The sequence below is a fragment of the Halyomorpha halys genome, unplaced genomic scaffold, assembly GCF_000696795.3.
Source record: "Halyomorpha halys isolate HHAL.00 unplaced genomic scaffold, Hhal_1.1 Scaffold477.1, whole genome shotgun sequence".
NCBI classification, from domain to species: domain Eukaryota; kingdom Metazoa; phylum Arthropoda; class Insecta; order Hemiptera; family Pentatomidae; genus Halyomorpha; species Halyomorpha halys.
Window position 1 is genome coordinate 448,521 of NW_027113379.1, and position 18,775 is coordinate 467,295.

Sequence of the window (18,775 nt, forward strand, 5' to 3'; positions counted from 1 at the left end):
AGTGTCTTCATCAAGAAGGATGTCAGACAAATGGGTCTATATGCCTTAGGGTTGTCATAAGATGCTTTCCCTGGTTTAGTTATATAACACACCTTCGACACTCTCCAACTACATGGAATGTGGCTCAGTGCCAAACTCCCCCTGAGCAACGCTAAGAGATATGGCTTCAAGACCGTTAGGCCTTTTTGTAATAGGGCCGGAAAGATTCCATCCGTGCCAGCTGATTTAAAGGGCGAGAATGATTTAATCGCCCACTCAACCTTGCCAGAGTTGACAATCCTATTTGCCTCAACCCACTTATCTCTACTACAAGTGTAGCTCTGTATAGTTGGGGTCGTGTCTTTTTCTTCTATCAGTGCACATCCAGGGAAGTGTGAGCGTGCCAGGGCCTCCAGGGTTCCCGCCTCAGAGCTGGTGTACCCCTCTTCCACCTCAACAGCACCCAACACTCCTCTTACAGAGTCCCTAGATAGAATCCTATTAATTCTGAACATGGAGGGAGCATCATTAACATCATTGCAGAATCTCCTCCATGCCCCTCTTTTTGCCTTCCTAACCGCCTTGTTATAATCAGTTAGTGCTCTCTTGTAGGTGTCCCAACAGCCTGTTCTTTTCGCTGTATTGAAGAGTCTCCTTGTGAGTCCTCTCAGCCTAGCCAGTTCCTCATTCCACCAGGTTGTGTTCCTGTTGGTTTGGATCCTGCATATCCTGTTATTGTCAGTGTAGGACCTTATAATCGCGTCCGTTAGGGACGTATTAAGGCATTCAAGCTGCCAGGTGTTCCTGATTGTTCCCGGATAACTCCTCCTCCCTTGACCTCTTCCTCGAGTTGGGTACAGTAGGTGTCCCAGTTCGTCAACTTTGGATTCCTGTACACTGACTCGGTCAAGTCACCTGTTGTTAAGTCATATCTAATATACCGATGATCTGAGCATGTCTCTTTATCTCTCGTGCCAATTCTTAAACATCGGACCTACTCGACAAGTGGCTACGGTTACATCTATGACTTCCGCCCTCACTCTATTGACAAAGGTAGTCTTGCTGCCTCTGTTTAGGGCCTCTAAGTCATGCCCTAAAAGATACTCTAAAAGAGACTCACCTCTCTGGTTGGTGTTTGTGCTCCCCCAGAGCCAGTGATGGGCATTGGCATCCATGGAGACCACTATTTCATCCTCAGCCAGCCCATCCACCATCTTCCTTAAGGCCGTCGTTGGAATAGCCTCTTCATAGGGGAGATAACCAGAGGCAAATGTCACCTCCCTGTGAGTTCCCTCTTTGAGGGCCAACTTCGCTGCTGCCAAGTCCCTGGAACATAAGTGCCAAAGAGGCAGCAGCTTGAGTTTACTCTTATACAGGATACTGGTTCTGGCATGCATTGGTACAGAAATGATACTGTACCCCCGCATGCCCAGTCCACTGATTCTGCCTTTAAATAAATAAGTAGGGTTCTTGTATTAAAATAATATCAATATCCTTACCCTTAACATACTGCTGTAGTACATTGCAAGCAGCAATACAGTGATGAAGGTTCACCTGGAGCAGCTTCATCCTCTTCTTTAATCCTCAGCTGCCGGCGGGCTCCCCCCCGGGATTCCCACCCTGGTGGTCCTCTGGAGCTCATCAACGTTGCCGGCGTGTAATGTGATATTATCACCGATAATGACGTCTCTGATTACAGTCGACAGCCAGTCCCTTCCAGCTTGGTTGTCGCAAATCACGATGCACCCCCCGAGATGATAAATAAAATTACTAAACTTGAGGTGTGCACCCCCTTGTGCCTGTTCGTCCATAATCCTAATCAGACGTGTGTGCACCTAATCACTCTGCTCACAAGTGAGCTGGACGGAAGGATAACCGTCAGGAATGATTGCCTGGGGCCTCCCCCTTTGCCTCATATCAGCACTCCTGGTCGTTCCAGGTCCCGAAGGGTTCCGGTCCCTAGCACCATAGGTGGAGGTGCCCTGTTTACCTTCGGTATCCTGAGAACCGACCCTAATCATCCTTCTAGCCTTCCTGGATGGTCCAGGTCCCGCCGAGTTCCGGTCCCTATCAGCCGAAGCTGATGGGCCTGAAGGTATCCCGTGGCCGATCCAAGTTCCTTGGCTCACTCTCCACACCAGAACCAGGTCCTGTAGAGCTCTGTTCCCTATCAACCAAAGTTGCTGGGCCCAAAACACTCTCAGTCTCCTGTGGCTCTGTTGATCGCACGCTGCCTTCTCCTTATTGCGCCCGATCCTCTGCCATCCCTTCTTCTGGACTGAGGTCTGGGGGGAGTGTTTCCACTTCCCCCTTCTCTCTGCTGTGGTTCTATGTCACTCATCTCTTCCACAATCGTGGAAAGTGAGCTCAAAGAATGCCCTGGGAGTTCCACTGCTGGCCCTGCCAGGTCCGAAATATCTGAGGACAAGTCCTCCTCATCTGGAAAAGGAAAAATGTAGACAAAATTGTCTTCGTTCATTTTGTTCCCACGAGTATGGGGGTTCTTAAAGGCACTGCAGGTACTACCCCCTCTCCCTGCAGCGGGCATTAGATACAATGGGATGCGCCAGGTGCCCCAAGTGGGTCGATAAAAGACAGTATATTTTTATACACCCTCTGCCATTCCGCCTCAGCTCGAGCTCCCTACGCCTAGCTTGGGTGTTTGAAGGGCCCGTCATGCCTGTCATATTGTCAGGCATGACAGACACCCGCCTCTGTCGTTCGCGAGTCCCATCTGACTCCCCAGGGGGCACCACGTGGAGATGACAGTAGGCGTTGGCAGGGATAGGGAGAACTGGGAATCCTCAGACAGTGAGTAGGGTACTCTGGCCTGATTCATCCACAAAGAGTGGGGGGAGACACCCGCACCCATCTCCCTCTCTAGTCCTCTAGTTACCCTGCCCATTAACCCCCCATATCAGAGTTAATATGATTATCATATTTTTTTTTTCAAAATGTAGTTCATTTCATCCAAGCATTGCTTGCAAATGTAACCCTTCTTTTATGTCCACTTATTTCAGCAGAGAGGAATCGTCAAAATCAGTAAATAAGTATAGTGGCTCCACTCATGTTCATTTGTAAGGAGAAGGGGACCTCTATGGTTCACCTCCTGTTTAATAAGTTATAGGGGTTAACATCAATACTAATATTGTGTATTTCAATTTTTTTCACCTCATGGAAAGGAGTGGGAATAATGAGAAGTTGAAATTGTACCTATATTGAAGATTTTTATAATTAATTTTGTGTTTCGGGTCATTTTTCATGAGATGAGAGAATATAGAATATATAAAGCATTACTTATCATAAATTGTTACATTAATAACTAGTTATATAACTAGTGATATGATAAAATAAGTAAAAGTAGCTATAGGTAGAGGCTCACTCCTAGCAGTTGACACAGAAGAGAACCTGATTTAAATTATTATCTGCCTAACTGCTCCCCATTAATGATAATTCCTCCATCTCTTCAGCTATACTGGTAAAGTTTACACACAAACAATCCAAGATAGAGGTGTCCTCATACAATACTGCTTTATTTTTATTAAAGGCTCTATTGCTAGTTTCATCTTTTAAGATTTTTGAAAATTACCTCCAAGTTCAGATTGAACCTTAGCGGAGAATCAGTTTCTTCCATATATTCTTTAAGCTATTACTCTAGTCTTAGTTTGCGCACATAAAAATTTTATTGCATCAATTCTCTCAACGTAAATAAGAACGATTCAAGATAGAAAGAACATTTTAGGGTCCTTCCTGGTTCTGTTTCTAATACATAAAGATACCCTTGAACAACATTAATTTATGATCTTTTTTCCATAACAATGTTTCATTTTTGCAGCAACGAATATGAGTAACTGAGTGTCTTCTTTAAAGAAAACTTTTTACTGCCAGTTGCCACATATATGCTGCGTGTTTAGCATAACGCTTCATGACAATTCTAGTTAAGTTTCTGGCTGAAAAATTTCCCACAAAATTTGCATGCCCTAATTAACTACTTAATAATACACTATTAACTTAAAATGTTAGTTCTTATTTATTGATGATTTTGTTGTCAAGAATGATTCTAGTGCACAGATTGCTGCTATTTCTTTTTTTTCAAAGTGGTGTAGGTGATAAGGAGGAGTTGTGTTGAATAACTCCTCTTAGATTGTAATTGAAGTATAATTATTTGGGTCTATAACATTTTTATCATCAGACAAACGTCATTTTGAGATTGTAATTGACAAAATATCCTTCGTAGAAGTAATTCTGTACTAATGAATCGAATCCTCACAATTATTTTCAAAAGATTCATTTTCTTCATTTTTTAAAGGTATTTTTGGGGAGTGGTTACTGGTTAGGATTAGTCAACTTGCAAGGGTTCCCATCAGTAGATTTGGCAGGTTTAATTCTACCAGTAAAATTGTTCCTCTAGTTATCTCTTTTACCTTTGCTATGTAGCTTGTAAAGTACTGCTTGTTGCCTTGCAAGCTTTTGATAAAAAACCCAATGTTGATAACTCCATTTTAGAAAAGTCTGTTAGTGGATAATAAGGCTAGTTGTGGCAGCCCTTGCAAGTTGATTAATGATCCTGAACTGGAACCACCCCCAAAAAACACCTAAAGAAACAAAGAAAACAATTTATTTTTTTTAAATTGCAAGGGTTGTATGTATAAGTTTCGAAAAGTAACAAGAACGAAAAATCTTACAAACATGTTTTCAAATTTTGAGATAACACATTAATTTTAGTACATGCTGAAAATTTTCAATGGCCCAGAAAAATATATTAAAAATTTAATGTATGTCCTTGAATTTAAGTTTGATTTTGACTGGACATTCCTATTTAAGGATGTTTCAAATAAGTCTTCAAATAATCTTAAACGTGAGACTAATAAAGTTGTCGAAGAGATTCCTGGACAGTTAATTTTAACAACTATGATTAATGATGATAATGTATTTGTAGTAAAATAATTACTATTTCAAAAAAATTAAGATTTATTAAATATAAATACCAATAATAGAGTTGAAAACCTTGATCGGTGAACAACTGAAAATCAAGATGTAACTTACGGAGATCGAAAATGCTGCATAATATAACAAATAAAATTGTATTAAAAAGGATGGTGTCAATAAGGGTGCTAAAAAATTAACTTTTAAGAATGGAATAAATTGTAACATTTAGTATGAAATAAATAACTCTGAAAAAAATTAATCTAATTCTTATGTAGAGACACTTTCTTCATTAGAAAATGTTCAAGATTATAATAAACCTAAACCCAAATAGGCTTTAAAATTTATTAAATTACAAGATAATAATTAAACTGGAAACAAACTGTTTCCCAGTAATGTAAAACCATTATAATCACGTGCTGTTCGTTTAAACAGGTATGCCTATGTTTTTCAATTTCAAGTTGGTAAAAAAGAAAAGATTGAGTGAAACAAATTCTAAAATCATTCAAAGAAAATATGTTGAAGTAAGAAAACCACTTTTAGTCACAGTACCTCCCAATGCATTCAAAAGACATAACTATATTATGTGGTACAGTGAAACAAAATTTATATCAAAAAAGCCACTTATGTTGCAGCAATCTAGAACATGAAACAAATTCAAACATTAAACAAACTCTTGTTTAAAATTTGTCAAAGTTTTAGATGTTTCAGAGTTGATTTCTGAACCAATAATTCTTATCAGATATCTGAAAATATTACCGATGTATCTAAGGATTCATTTTTTCAGAATCTGAAATTTGTGATGGAGATTGTATTGAGACAGAAGTTTCTAGAAATCATACTATCAATAAGGATAATGATTCTAAATCATTATTCCATTCCATTTACCTGCTTTCCGAACATGATATTAATCAACCCTGCGAAAAATCATTTACAGGGTCAAAGTAACCAGCGATCTTATGATGAAAAACAATGCTGATAATTCCACTTTAGAAAGTCTACAAATGAATCTGAGGAATAAATTTCTTCTGATTCTTAAATTTTAGTTAGAATTTTCCAGATATCCTAAGAGTATGTGATGAAAAAAACAATACAGCTAATTCCACTTAAAACAAATATTTTGTGGATCATGAGTCTGCTGGTAGTAGCCCTTGTTTAAAGATCTGAGATTGGAACCACTCTCAAAATATACCAATAGAAACTATGAAAACAAATTTTTTTATGATAATCGTGGGGATTATTACTAAAGATAGACTAAGGGTATGTTAATTACAATCTCAAAATGGTGTTTATCTGATGATAAAAATGTTATGGACCCAAATAATTCTTTCCAGATATTTGATAATAGTAAACATGAACTAGAGGAATAAAATTTCTTCTGAGTCTAAAATTTGCAGCGGAGGCAGTATTAAGTAGAAACTCCTAGAAATCATTCTATCGATGAGGCTAGTAATTCTAAATTATTATTAAATTCCATTAACATGAATTCCAGGTATGATACTAATCAACCCAGTGGATACCCTGAGGAAATTCATTTGTAAGGTCAAAGTAACCAGCCATCTTATGTAATTTTAGACATTTGTTTATTATGTGCCACCTTTGCTCTGCATGTATTTACTGATTATTATACACCAATTGATTTGTTTTTTTTGTGTAGAATAAGAAAAAAAGATTGTTTATCAAATGAGTTTAATTGTATGAAATATCGCTGCCCCAGTTCAAAACAGTGTTATTTAAAAATCAGACATTTTGAGAAAAACCAAATTGAAGTTTTTGCTTCCTATTTTTTAATCATCGATGAAAAAAATTAGTGTTTTAAATCATTTAAACATATTTCAAATTATTTATTGCCAATTTAAGTTATTTATCTATAAAATAAAAAAGCTACAAAATTACTTTCTTTTATGGTCTTCTTCTTCCTCTAACTCCTGTATGCCATCAAGCGTGGAGTTGCAGTCTCAGTCCATCTAGACCTCTGGTCCCTGCCCCTAATTTACCAATGTAATCAGAGTACATTCACCTGGGTCTGCCACGAGGCCGTTTTCCTTCTGTCCTAGCTTCCAAATACCACCTGGCTTTTCTGGTATCGCTCCTTCTAAAGACATCTCCATACCATTTTAATTGCTGCTCTTGCATGGTGTCACACACTTGATTTCACTCTCAGATCCTCTCGAGTTATTTTATTTCTGATGCAATTCCTCCTGGTCTTACCAACTATTCTTCGGAAGAATCTCATTTCTGCTGATGTTAACCTACTTACGTATTTATTGTGGGCTGTCCAACTTTCTGATCCATACAGGAGGACTAGGAGGAACACGGATTTAAATATCTGTATTTTGATATTTCTACTTACTGCTTGCCTATAACAGTTTTGGAAATCTGATGGTACACTCCATTGGCCTTCTTCACTCGATTTAGTACCTCCTGGTCTATTTTACCATCTTTACTTATTATGGTTCCTACATACATATTAGTATTCGTAAGTTCTAGGGGTTCACCATTACACAACATTCTAGACTCAGTGTTTTCTCTTCCAACTCACATGATTTTTTTTTTTTGTTAAGGCTTATTTGTAAACTTATTATCTTCAGTTCCTCATTCCATTCATCCAAGGATGCCTGAAGAGCCTCTTCAGAGTCAGCTATCAGTACGATTTCATCCGCATATATCATCGCTTGAGCTAGTACTAAAGTTAAGTTCCAAAAACCTACTAGTGCTCTTGGGCATCTCCTTTTACATACCTTCCATACCTCATCCATAAGGAGGACAAATTGTAGTGAGCTTAAGCTTTCGACTAGTGACAGTAATATTGGGTTATAATTTTTTTATTATTGTGGTGGTTAAGGTTGTAAAAAATTGCTAAATTATCTGAAAAAAATTGATTTATTTATTTTTCCAATTAATTATTTCAGTTTTATTAATTATTCATCTGTCTCCCTTAAACGACAAAATAATTGGTGATAAGATGTTGATATCAATTTCGAGTCACACAAACTTTCAAGGTTAGTCCTTTTTATTTTAGTTTCTGGATCTTGACTACTGTATGTGTCCCCCCCCCCTAGAGATAATTCTTTTTCTCTCACATGAGCTTTATTTCCTCTTTCATTTTCTCTTTATCTTCTTCAGAACTGTTCTTGTAACTTTCACATAAGGCGAACTGATATTTTTTGGGGAGGACAAAAAAGCCAATATTAAATTTAGTATTAAGTATTTCTTCATACTTGTGTTTTTAGTATAAGGTATGCTTTTTTTCAGTGCAGTTTTGTTTATATATTTTGTACATTTTTGATATGTTAAGATCTCTATCAATGAACTTTCTTACCATGTCTGCTCAGCAGTAATGAGACTCAATTCTTGTGATCACAAATACTCTTTACTATTACAGGGTCTATTTTAAGTGGATTGTTATTCTTTCTCCTGAGATCATCAGTAACAATACCAGTATTAGTAGTTTTATTTTTTACTGTTGTGAGATAAGTTGAACTCATACCAAATCTTTCAGTGAACATTTTCTTGCACACTCTCAACTTGTGCCTACCTATTATGAAATGGTAACTATAATTTATTGTTCTCTTTGAATTTTGTTTCTTGTAACTATACTTAGTTCGTACTTCAACTATTAACTTAAATAAAAAATCTCTCCCAATCAACATCATTTAAATTAAAAAAATCGTTTGCCAGTTATCTATATTTATTCTTTTTGAAAAATTTGCCCTGCATTTATCACTATATCCTGATTTTAAAGTTGTCCTACCCAATAGTTTCCCTGATTTGGTTGTATAGGTTTGTCCTTTATCTATTTTCATTTTCTTAACATTTTTGACCCATAAACTTTCATTTCAAACTCTCTTTCTAGACTTTTTATTTTCATTTCCTGTATTTCTTCTTCAATATTTAAAATGTGCTCATTGATTTCATTATTTGTCAAGGTAGATTTATTATTTTCATAACTACTATAATTTAAATTAACTTCTAAATTTCAATCTGAGTTTGACAAGCTAACATCTGGTTCATTATCTTTATCATTGGGTTCCTCACCATTTTATTCTGCAAGGTCATGGGCTCCATTACCATCTATCAAGTTTTCAGAATTACCTGAGCTTATGTCATTAAAGAAATTAGAGCTACCAGTGTCCTCAGTAACTCCCATTAAAGGTTCATCATTTTCTATAGGCTTATCTGTTTCTCCAATATAATTATATACAAGATCTGCCTCCTTAATATCTTTTTGTGTTACAACATTACTATCCAAATCAAGAGTGCACATACCTCCTTCATCTTAATCATTAGGTAGTAAGGTGGGTTTCCCATATAGTATTAACACATTGTCAAAACCAAGTTGATCGTTAAGTCCATTTCAAGTTTTCAATGGCACATATTCATCCAGTGTAATAAAGTCAAATAAATGGTGTTTGTTTGCCTCAAGATCATAAACATTAACAGTTCACACTCTTTTGTTTACATTTAGCAGCTTGTAAACAATATGCTCTGTAATTTTGTTTTCTTTTACTCCTATAGATTTGAGACCAATAAACAGAAACTATCACATTATTTGTTTTATAGAGATAATTTGATTGTACCAAAAAATTGACAAACTTCTGTACATTTATTATTTTCTGATCTTCTTTCAAGACACACAGCTTCAAGCAGCTGTTTTCCTCTTCTATCTCTTAAATTATTGATAAAATTATTCATTTATGTAATAGTTAAAAATAAAATGGCAATAACTATTAATTAAAATGATGGGAATAAAGTTCTTGTATACAATCGAACAGGTTTTGGCTAATCTTTCTCTTAGGAAACAATGTAACATTTTGTAATGTTTTAGTATTGCCTTGAGTATTTTAAAAGTCTGCTAAAGCAACTCTGTAATTTCTTCTTCCCTCACTATCTCCTGTGTGCTGCTAAGCTAGGAGTAGCTGCCTCTGACCATCTTGTCCAACGATCCCTGTCCTGTGCAAGCCTTCTCATCTCCGGCATGGTGCTTCTTGCTGAGCCAATTCTCTCAATCAGGTCAGCATACATGAGCCTTGGCCGGCCTTGAGGTCGCCTTCCTCCCGGTCTTGCTTCTAGAAGCCACCTGGTCATCCCCCCCTTCCTTTAACATGCCTGAACCATTTTAGCTGTTTTTCTTCAATCACCTCTTGGACGGATCAAGTGATTCTGAGATCTTTGTTCCTTCTTCCAACACACATAACCTTGCTTTTGGCAGCATTGATTTGCATACCTTTGAATTGTAGTTCTTCTTTCCACTCATCCACAGCAACTGGAGAGATTCAGCATTATTTGCTACCAGAACCACATCTACATTTATCATTGCCTGTGCCAACACTGGGGTCATGTTCCAGTACCCTACTATTGGAATAATGATGTTGTTTTCCCTTTCCATTGGTATCCTTTTGAGATTGCAAAGCTTTGGAAGAGTGTTTAGAGACACTTGACAAGTTCATGTCCCCCATATAAATTCAGGTGCAACCCCATCTGGCCCAGCCACTTTTCCCAGCTTTACTTTAGCCATGACTGCTTCAACTTCCTCCTCTTCTATGGAATCATCTATTTGTGGGACTTCTGGTTCAGTTATTTTACCTCTCCTACGGCAATCTTGAAAGTTCCATCGCCTTTCATCCATTCTGAATTTTTCTTGGAAGTATTCACTCCAAACCTCCAATATGTCCTTGTCTTGTGTCAGCAGCATGCCATGCTCATCCTTTAAGCTCCTCACAGGCTTTGCTTTTTTGTTCCTTTGTGCTCTTGTGATGTGCCAGAATTTCCTTATACTTTCTTTATAGTTTTTATCCAGTTCTACCCGAATTCCTCCCAAGATTTCCTCATAGCTTCCTTAACTATTCTCTTGGACTCATTCCTTTTCTCTTTGTACGAAGCCCAATCTCCTGGCAACTTGCTCTTGCAGTATTGTTTCCTGGCCTCTTTTTTTGACTGCCTTGAGTATACTGCATTTGGTTTGCATCCAAATAATGTCAACATTTGCGTCCCCATTAACTTCTTGAAGTTGGACTTGAAGGCGACTTGTATAAACCTGCTCATCTTCCTCTTCTCTTAGTTTGTTGACAGTTATCCGATTATATGGCTTGGTGATCTTCGTCGGTTTCGTTGGTTCCCAGGCTTGTAATCTATCAAATAGTTCATCCTTCAGGACAAAGCCTACACTTATCTCTGGCTCTTTGTCCTATGTTAACTCCTGAATATATCATACTGTACCCTTCTGGAAGTTTTACCAATCCATTCTCTTTCTTCTTTACTTCACTTAGCCCGATAATATCCACCTTAAATCTTTTTATTTCCTCCACCAGTTCTCTCTGTTTACTCTTAAGTGATGTTATATTCCAATTAGCAAATCATAAGTCCTTTTTCCTGCTGCGTCTGTAACCATTTGACTGTCTGGATCCGAGACTGCTAATTTTTCTTTGAATTTTTTACTCTAGATGGGTGATTGGCCCAATGCTCGATGCCCTGTATCCTGAGGACAACTGGCCTCCTTAATATTTATATCCCCTAAAGAGGGAGGGTGGCTGGCTATACCCCCCAGTCCTGGGTACCTGTTGGTCCACAGAACTTTATTCATTATATTCAGACCACCCCTCCTAGGAGGGATCCCCTATACGCCACCGGTGACCGCGCTCCCTAGCGGGCAGATTCTGCCTAAAGAACTCAGTACCAACTCAAGATATTGCTTATATTGACCCAAGACATATGCCTTTCAAACACAAAATCATAGTAAAACATGTTATAAAATCTAAGTAAAAAAAATATATATATTTTGAGATATTAATATTTTGTACCCTTATTGCCAAGATTAAATGTATATCTCAAAATAAATATTTTTTGAGATGTTACACTATTGAACTGGGACAGGGATAGTACAAACACATAAAGTCACTTCTGGTAAAATAGACCAACAAAATTTTGTTTAGGATAAATTAAGTGTTCCGTGTTCATGAAATAAATTAATAACTCTTCATAGTGTTATCTAAATCCAACATAACTTCTACTGAACCTCTCTCTGAAAATACCAAAATAATGTACAAAAAACGAATATTTTAAAGATATTAAAGATTGTGAGGATTATTAATAAAGAATTACTTCTACTAAAGACAGTTCAGTGACAATCTCAAAATGACATTAATCTGATGATGAAAATTTTAGGGACTTAACTAATTCGAGTAAGAGTAGTGGGTAGGTATTCCTCACAATCCTGGATATGGGCTCACCTACTTCAGGGACCTAGCGACCCTGCCCTCATGAGTTCTTGATTTTCCTCACTACCCTTTGGGGGAATCATGTCCTCAGCTCTGATTTTCCTTTATAACCAACCTTTTTCCTAACACATCATCATGTCCCACACTACTTCCTGGAGGCCCTAAAGGGTTAGAGGGCACTTGGCACTGGGTTTATTACCCATTCAGAATATTGATGATCCAAATGCCTATCCTCATCAATTCTATAGATTATATTCTAGGATTTCTTGAAAATTCTGCCACTGACACATATTTCAGCATCTATTCGGAATTGATTCTTCAGATTCATCTGTAGAATTTGCTAAAGTGGAATCATCAATATTGTTTATTCATCATAAGATGGCTGGTTACTTAGATCTTGCAAATGAAATTTTGGGGGGGTTGATTAATGCATGCTTGCAATGTCGGTAAATGGAATGTAATAATAATTCAGAATTATTGTCCTCATCGATTGTATAATTTCTAGAAATTTCTGCTTCAATACTATCTCCATCACAAATTTCAGGTTCTGAAGAAATTGAATCCTTAGATACATCGGTAATATTTTCAGATATCTCACAAGAATTATTGGGATAGAAACCAACTCTGAAACGTCTAAAATTTTGGAAAAAATTTAAAACAAGAGGTTGTGTAATGTTTGAATTTGTATCATATGTTCTAGATTGCTGCAACATAAGTGGCTTTTCTGATACAAATTTGGTTTCACTCTACCACATAATATAGCTCTGTCTTTTGAATGTCAATGGGAGGTACTGAGACTAAAAGTGGTTTTTCTACCTCAACATATTTTCTTTGAACGATTTTTGACTTTGTTTCACTCAAACTTTTCTTTTTTACCAACTTAAAATTAATAACCATAGGCATACCTGTTTAAACAAACAGCACGTAATTATAATGGTTTTACATTACTGGGAATTAATTTGTTTCCAGTTTAATTATTATCTTGTTATTTAGTAAATTTTAAAGCCTATTTGGGTTTAGGTTTATTATAATCTTGAAAACTTTCTAATGAAGAAAGTGTCTCTACATAAGAATTAGATTAATTTTTTTCAGAGTTATTTATTTCATACTAAATGTTACAATTTATTCCATTCTTAAAAGTTAATTTTTTAGCACCCTTATTGACACCATCCTTTTTAATACAATTTTATTTGTTATATTATGCAGCATTTTCGATCTCCGTAAGTTACATCTTGATTTTCGGTTGTGCACCGATCAAGGTTTTCAACTCTATCATTGGCATTTATCTCAAGTAAATTTCGATTTTCTGCAATAACAATTATTTTACTATCTAAATTAATTTACTACATATACATTATTATCATTAATCATAGTAGGTAAAATTGACTGTCGAGGAATATTTTTGACAACTTTATTTGTCTTACCTTTGAGATTAATTGAAGGCTTATTTGAAACTTCCAAATAAGTAATAAATAGGACATTTCGAGATAAATCAAACTTAAAATTCAAAGTCTAAGAAAGCTTTTGATTTTGAAAAATTTAGGAAGATTGCTGTCAAGTACTTATGAAACTAAAAAAACTTCTTTCAAAAGAATTTTTTTAAATAAAGAACTACAATTTTTCAATTAGGCAGATTCTTTCTGTTACTAGTTTCACTGCAGCAGGCACTGTTTAAACGTTACCACTCCTTAGTTTTTCTTGGACAAACTATTTTCATCATTTTACAATAGGCACTGTTTAAAATTATCATTCCATAGTTTTTTACTAGACTGCCCATTTTCATTGTTAGACAATAGGCACTCTTTTGAATTAAATTTTCTGGACTGTCCATTTTCATCATAACACAAAAGGGACTGATTTAAATTGCCATCCCATATTTTTTCTTGGGCGTTCTATTCATCATCATACTAAAGGAATTCATTTCAATGAGCTCTCCAATGAATTAAGCAAGGTGTCCCCTTTTAGATAATAATTTGAAAAGCGAGGATTAGAATAACATCAGCTTTAAATTATGGATTATTTTATAAATTAAAACATCACATAAAAATGATTTTAAAAAATCATACGAAACAACGAATTGTACAAAATTGTAATGTAGGAAAATTGATGATTACCTGTATATCGGCATGTTATGGAGGAAGGATTAGCTATTTGCTGACTCAGTAATATTTTGGATCTCAACTGACGGAATCTTATAAATAAGACCTGAGAGGTGTAAGGTGGTCCTATAAATACTAATCCAGAAGTTCTGGAGCTACAGCTGTACTGAGTAGAGGGTTTTTTTGGCGATTTGTATGTTGATAGAAAAAACATATTCCCTTGACAGCATTGAATTTTTTTTATATCAATCTATAATTGCTGGGGTCAATTAAGCGCTGGTAAAATCGTTCCTCCAGCTATGCCTTTTTACTTTTCCTATTAGATTTTTTACCTTATTGATGCTACCTTTTAATTCTCAGTATTCATATTTTTCTATTAATGTTTTATTGCATAATATTTTTTTTTTATTATTTCACAAAGTTCACAAATTTCTTTATTGCAGAGCCCCCTTGTTCACCATAAATTATTGGTTAAGAATTACAAACTAATTAAGAAAAAATAAAGACTTTTTTTCAAATCTATATTTGCAAATAATTAATGACTGATATTTATTAAATCTCTTTAAGTAATCAAAGAGATTTTCTTTAGGATTAATTTTTGTATTTAATAATTTGAATTGTAGTTGTTTAATACTTCTACTATTACCAAAAGCCTGACCAATGTACTTTAGAAGTTCTTCAGTCAAAAATTTGTTTTTAGACTTGCTAATAATTTGTTCAAAAGTCTACATTCATTAATAAGTAAGCTGTAAGAATTGTTAGTTTTACAAACCAGATTTAAACCTTACTCAGTTAAAAATTTCAAAATTTGCAGATTCCCACTGAAAGGTAGAATTTGATCATAGTCTGCTCCTTAAATGTGTAAATCATTGTTATTAGACATTGTAGAATTTGATTCTATATTGTTTAATTCAGTTTCAATGTTTAATCCTCTATAAGATTTAAGAATGGCATCAAAATCAATTCTGTTTGATACTTATTTTGATAAATTCTTTGCTATACTGATATAAGGTGGGCCAATGAAATCTGATGTCTTATGAGTGAATGAAAAATTCTTGCAGAGACCTCAAATGAGTGGGTCAATGGAAACCTCTAGGCTTGGTGAACAGATTTTCTAAAAAGTCCTTGTCCTGAATAGCAATGATTAGCAAGCCATCTCAGTTCAAGTGTCAATTATGATGTCAATACACAAAATTCATAAATATATGATAAATACTTACAATTAATAAAACATTCTAATAGCAGGGATTACATACAGATGTTGGTTGGCAGCGTAAGCAAAGAGGCAGGAAGAGTTAGCAGTCAAGGAGGGTTGTTTAACTTATTATATGTCCGTTTCTTCTTTTCTTTCCATGAAATTAATTTATTTTAAATGAAACATAATTTGTGAATTATAGGTTAATAATTTCTTTTTAATTTTTATATCGCTGTTATTATGTATATAATTATTTATAATAGAGTGTGTTGTTCCTAATAATGTGTATATATAGTTTTCCGAAGTATTTATACCATCCTAAGTACCCTTGTAAATCAGTGATGATTCTTGGTTTGTCATTGTAGTAATTCTTAAATTCAAAATTAAAATTCACTCCCAATGAAAAAATATTATTGTTTTTAATGGGATTCTTTTGTCAATTCAGTGTAAATATTATACTCACCTAAATTTTATATATGTATTATATTTTTGTTGTTTCTTAGGGGATAGTTTATTTTCTGATTTTAGATTTGTGGCATTAATTGAAACAAGGTTATTTTTTAGAATTTGTAATATATAATTTATTTATCTGTAATTTATTAAGTTTATTTAGTTTATCCTTCAATTAAGTTTTATGTTTAATTTGTCTTTATTTATTTATTGTTATTGACTTTGTTATATTTATTTTTATGTTCTGTATATCCTTTGTTGTGTTTTCTTATATCATCTACCAGTAGTGAGTTTTTGTTTGTATTATCTTTTATGGATTTCTAAAAGAATTTGTCCTTATTTTCTCTTTATTATTCAATTTATTTGTTTTATGATATTGCTTGCCATTGTTTTTAAGATTATCATTATTGCTGGTATTGACCTAAAACTGGTTTTTAAACATGTTATTCAAAGATTATACTTTATAAAATTCTGATTTGTTAAACGTAAATTAATTGTCAATTTTATTAATTAAAAATAGCTAGTTATTGCATTTTTACTTACCAACTATTATCTAAGGTGAACATTTTAAAACACTGTATACCAGATATCCACCATAAAGTTTCTCCATTTTTACTTAACATCAGTTATCTGAGCCTATTATTTTTACCATTTCCAAGTCTATTAAAACATTTTCCCTGTCAATTGTACCTTTTTTCATTTCAGTTGAAGCCTCTTCCGTTTCAAATGTAACATTTTCCGTTTCAAATGTAACCCTTTCCATATCAATTGCAACTTTTCCCATTTTAATCGTAACCCAGCTGGACTTAAATAAATTCATAAAAAATATATTTTATTAATTAAAAATACTTATGCTGAATCCAAAGACTTCAAATAATTTCAGTGTATTCATCTGACATTTATTAGATAATTAATATTAAGTGCTAGTTTCAACTAGATATAAAATTATATAAATTAAATTAAATTGTTTATTTATTTATTTTTAAATGCTTATTGATATAATTGTATTTTTAATTTAGAGGGGAGGGTCTGTATTTAAACAGTGTAATCATTGTTTATTAGATTTTCCCTGCTGCTAATTTTCTTTATATAATCTTAACATTAAATCCACAATTTTATATCTAGTTGAAAAAACAAAATTAAATTGGTGTTAATCATTGCCAAAATAAAAAAAAGACCTAGGTTTCTCAAAAATAACACAAGTACTTACTTAATTAAATTATAAAGAAGAAAATAATAATATATATATATTTCTATAATTTAATTAAGTACATATGTTATTTTTGAGAAATCTAGAAGATCTGTTTCTATTTAGGCAGTATATAACTAAATTATTCAGGTAGACAGGTTGTTAAAACATAAATTAATCACAGGTAAGCAAATTTAGCCAAAATAAATTTCTGTTTTCTGGAATAATTGAGCCCATATCCTTCAAAAGTTAATCTCTCATAGTTTTTTAGAAACCGCAAGGTCGAAAGATGACACCTGGCCTCAGCATTCCTTTTATTGCTTTTCTCTTTAAAAAATCAAGTTTCATAACTTCTTCTGATTTAAAGTATGTTCTGTAAGCTCATTTATTTCTTGTTGATGGAACTTGAACAATGTTTGCCATGTATGCTCGATCTGGTCTTTCTTGAGTTAAATGTTTTTTTAATAATTTATTTATTGTTATTTACAACTGTATACATATATACACATCAAGTAAATTTACTGTAAGTGATATGACATGATACAAACATGTGGAGAATCTACCCATTGATAGAACTCCAAAAACATTTCTAAAGGAGAAGATCTCGAGGACATCTTCTTTTCAGACGCCTAAAAGGATTATTAGATAGTGAAGGAGAAGCCAGGTTAGAAACGAGTTGGTTTGGGTGGTCGGGAAGTTTATTATGGAAGGATTGGTATCTGGTTCTAGCCAAATCGGAAACATAGGGGACATTGAGATCCTGATGGATGATTTGATTTGTGACAAAGTAAGGAGCATTAAGGATTTTGGACTGTAAGGATTGGATTCAAGAGGAATTAGATGGTTTAGTGGAGCCCCATAGCTCAATTCTGTATGTCCAGATAGGCCTTATAATAGTCATGTAGATCAGTCTTTTATAATGGATTGGAAGTTTGGACCGTTTGTCTAGTAAATGTTGTAATAGTCTGAATCGACAAGCAGTTTCCTGTCTTTTCAGTCTTGTATGAGGATTCCATGTCATTCGCTTGTCCAGATTGTGTCCTAAGTTACGGATCTGTTCAACAGGAATAAGTGGGGTATTATTAAAAGATACTGTGAGGCAAGACGAAAGTTTACAACGAAGGGTAAATGTGATTTGGTGGGATTTATTGGAATTTATTTTAATCCTCCAGTTTTGGCATTGGGCATATCATTGGCATATCAAGGGTGGTGGTGTGGGATTGGGACACAATGAAAGGATCATTATTCACTGACAATAGGCATACGTAGTGAGAATAGTGTTAAGAGAGTTAAATGTAAAATGTACAATCACAGCCCTAGTGAAATTCTCTGTGATCCATTATTCACTGTTACACTTCTTGAGGATTTCACAGCAACAACAAGGTCTTTTAAATGCTAGTTTTTGTCTTATTTTTTCCATGATAATTCAACAATATGATGTAGGCTGTCAGGAGCTATAAACGTATGTCCAGCTTCAAAATCGTTTAATGTGATTCTTTATGTGTTAATTTTTGATGAATTAACAATTCTAGTAAGCAATTTAAATGGATGCCAACAGTTGTCTAGCCAAAAAAAGTATAAATGTCTGCTTCCCTATTAAGTTTAAAAAATAAAAATAAAATTTCCTCTTTGTATTAACCTGTTATCCACTGATGCTACATGGCCATGAATGGGTTTTTATCAATTGGAATAAACCTTTCATGACATGTAGTTAATCTCT

The 18,775-nt window shown here is 34.4% G+C and overlaps 1 protein-coding gene across 2 annotated transcripts in view; it reads left to right on the forward strand.

Moving 5' to 3' along the window:
• LOC106683314 (uncharacterized) overlaps nt 1–16,661 on the forward strand; it is a 34,972-nt gene extending 18,311 nt beyond the window's left edge. For both annotated transcript variants that reach the window (XM_014424691.3, XM_067050912.1), the window contains one exon: nt 15,464–16,661. In XM_014424691.3, the coding sequence (XP_014280177.1) occupies nt 15,464–15,498 (35 nt within the window). In that variant the 3' untranslated portion in view covers nt 15,499–16,661. The remainder of the gene's footprint in view (nt 1–15,463) is intronic.
• The last annotated feature ends 2,114 nt before the right edge of the window (nt 16,662–18,775 follow it).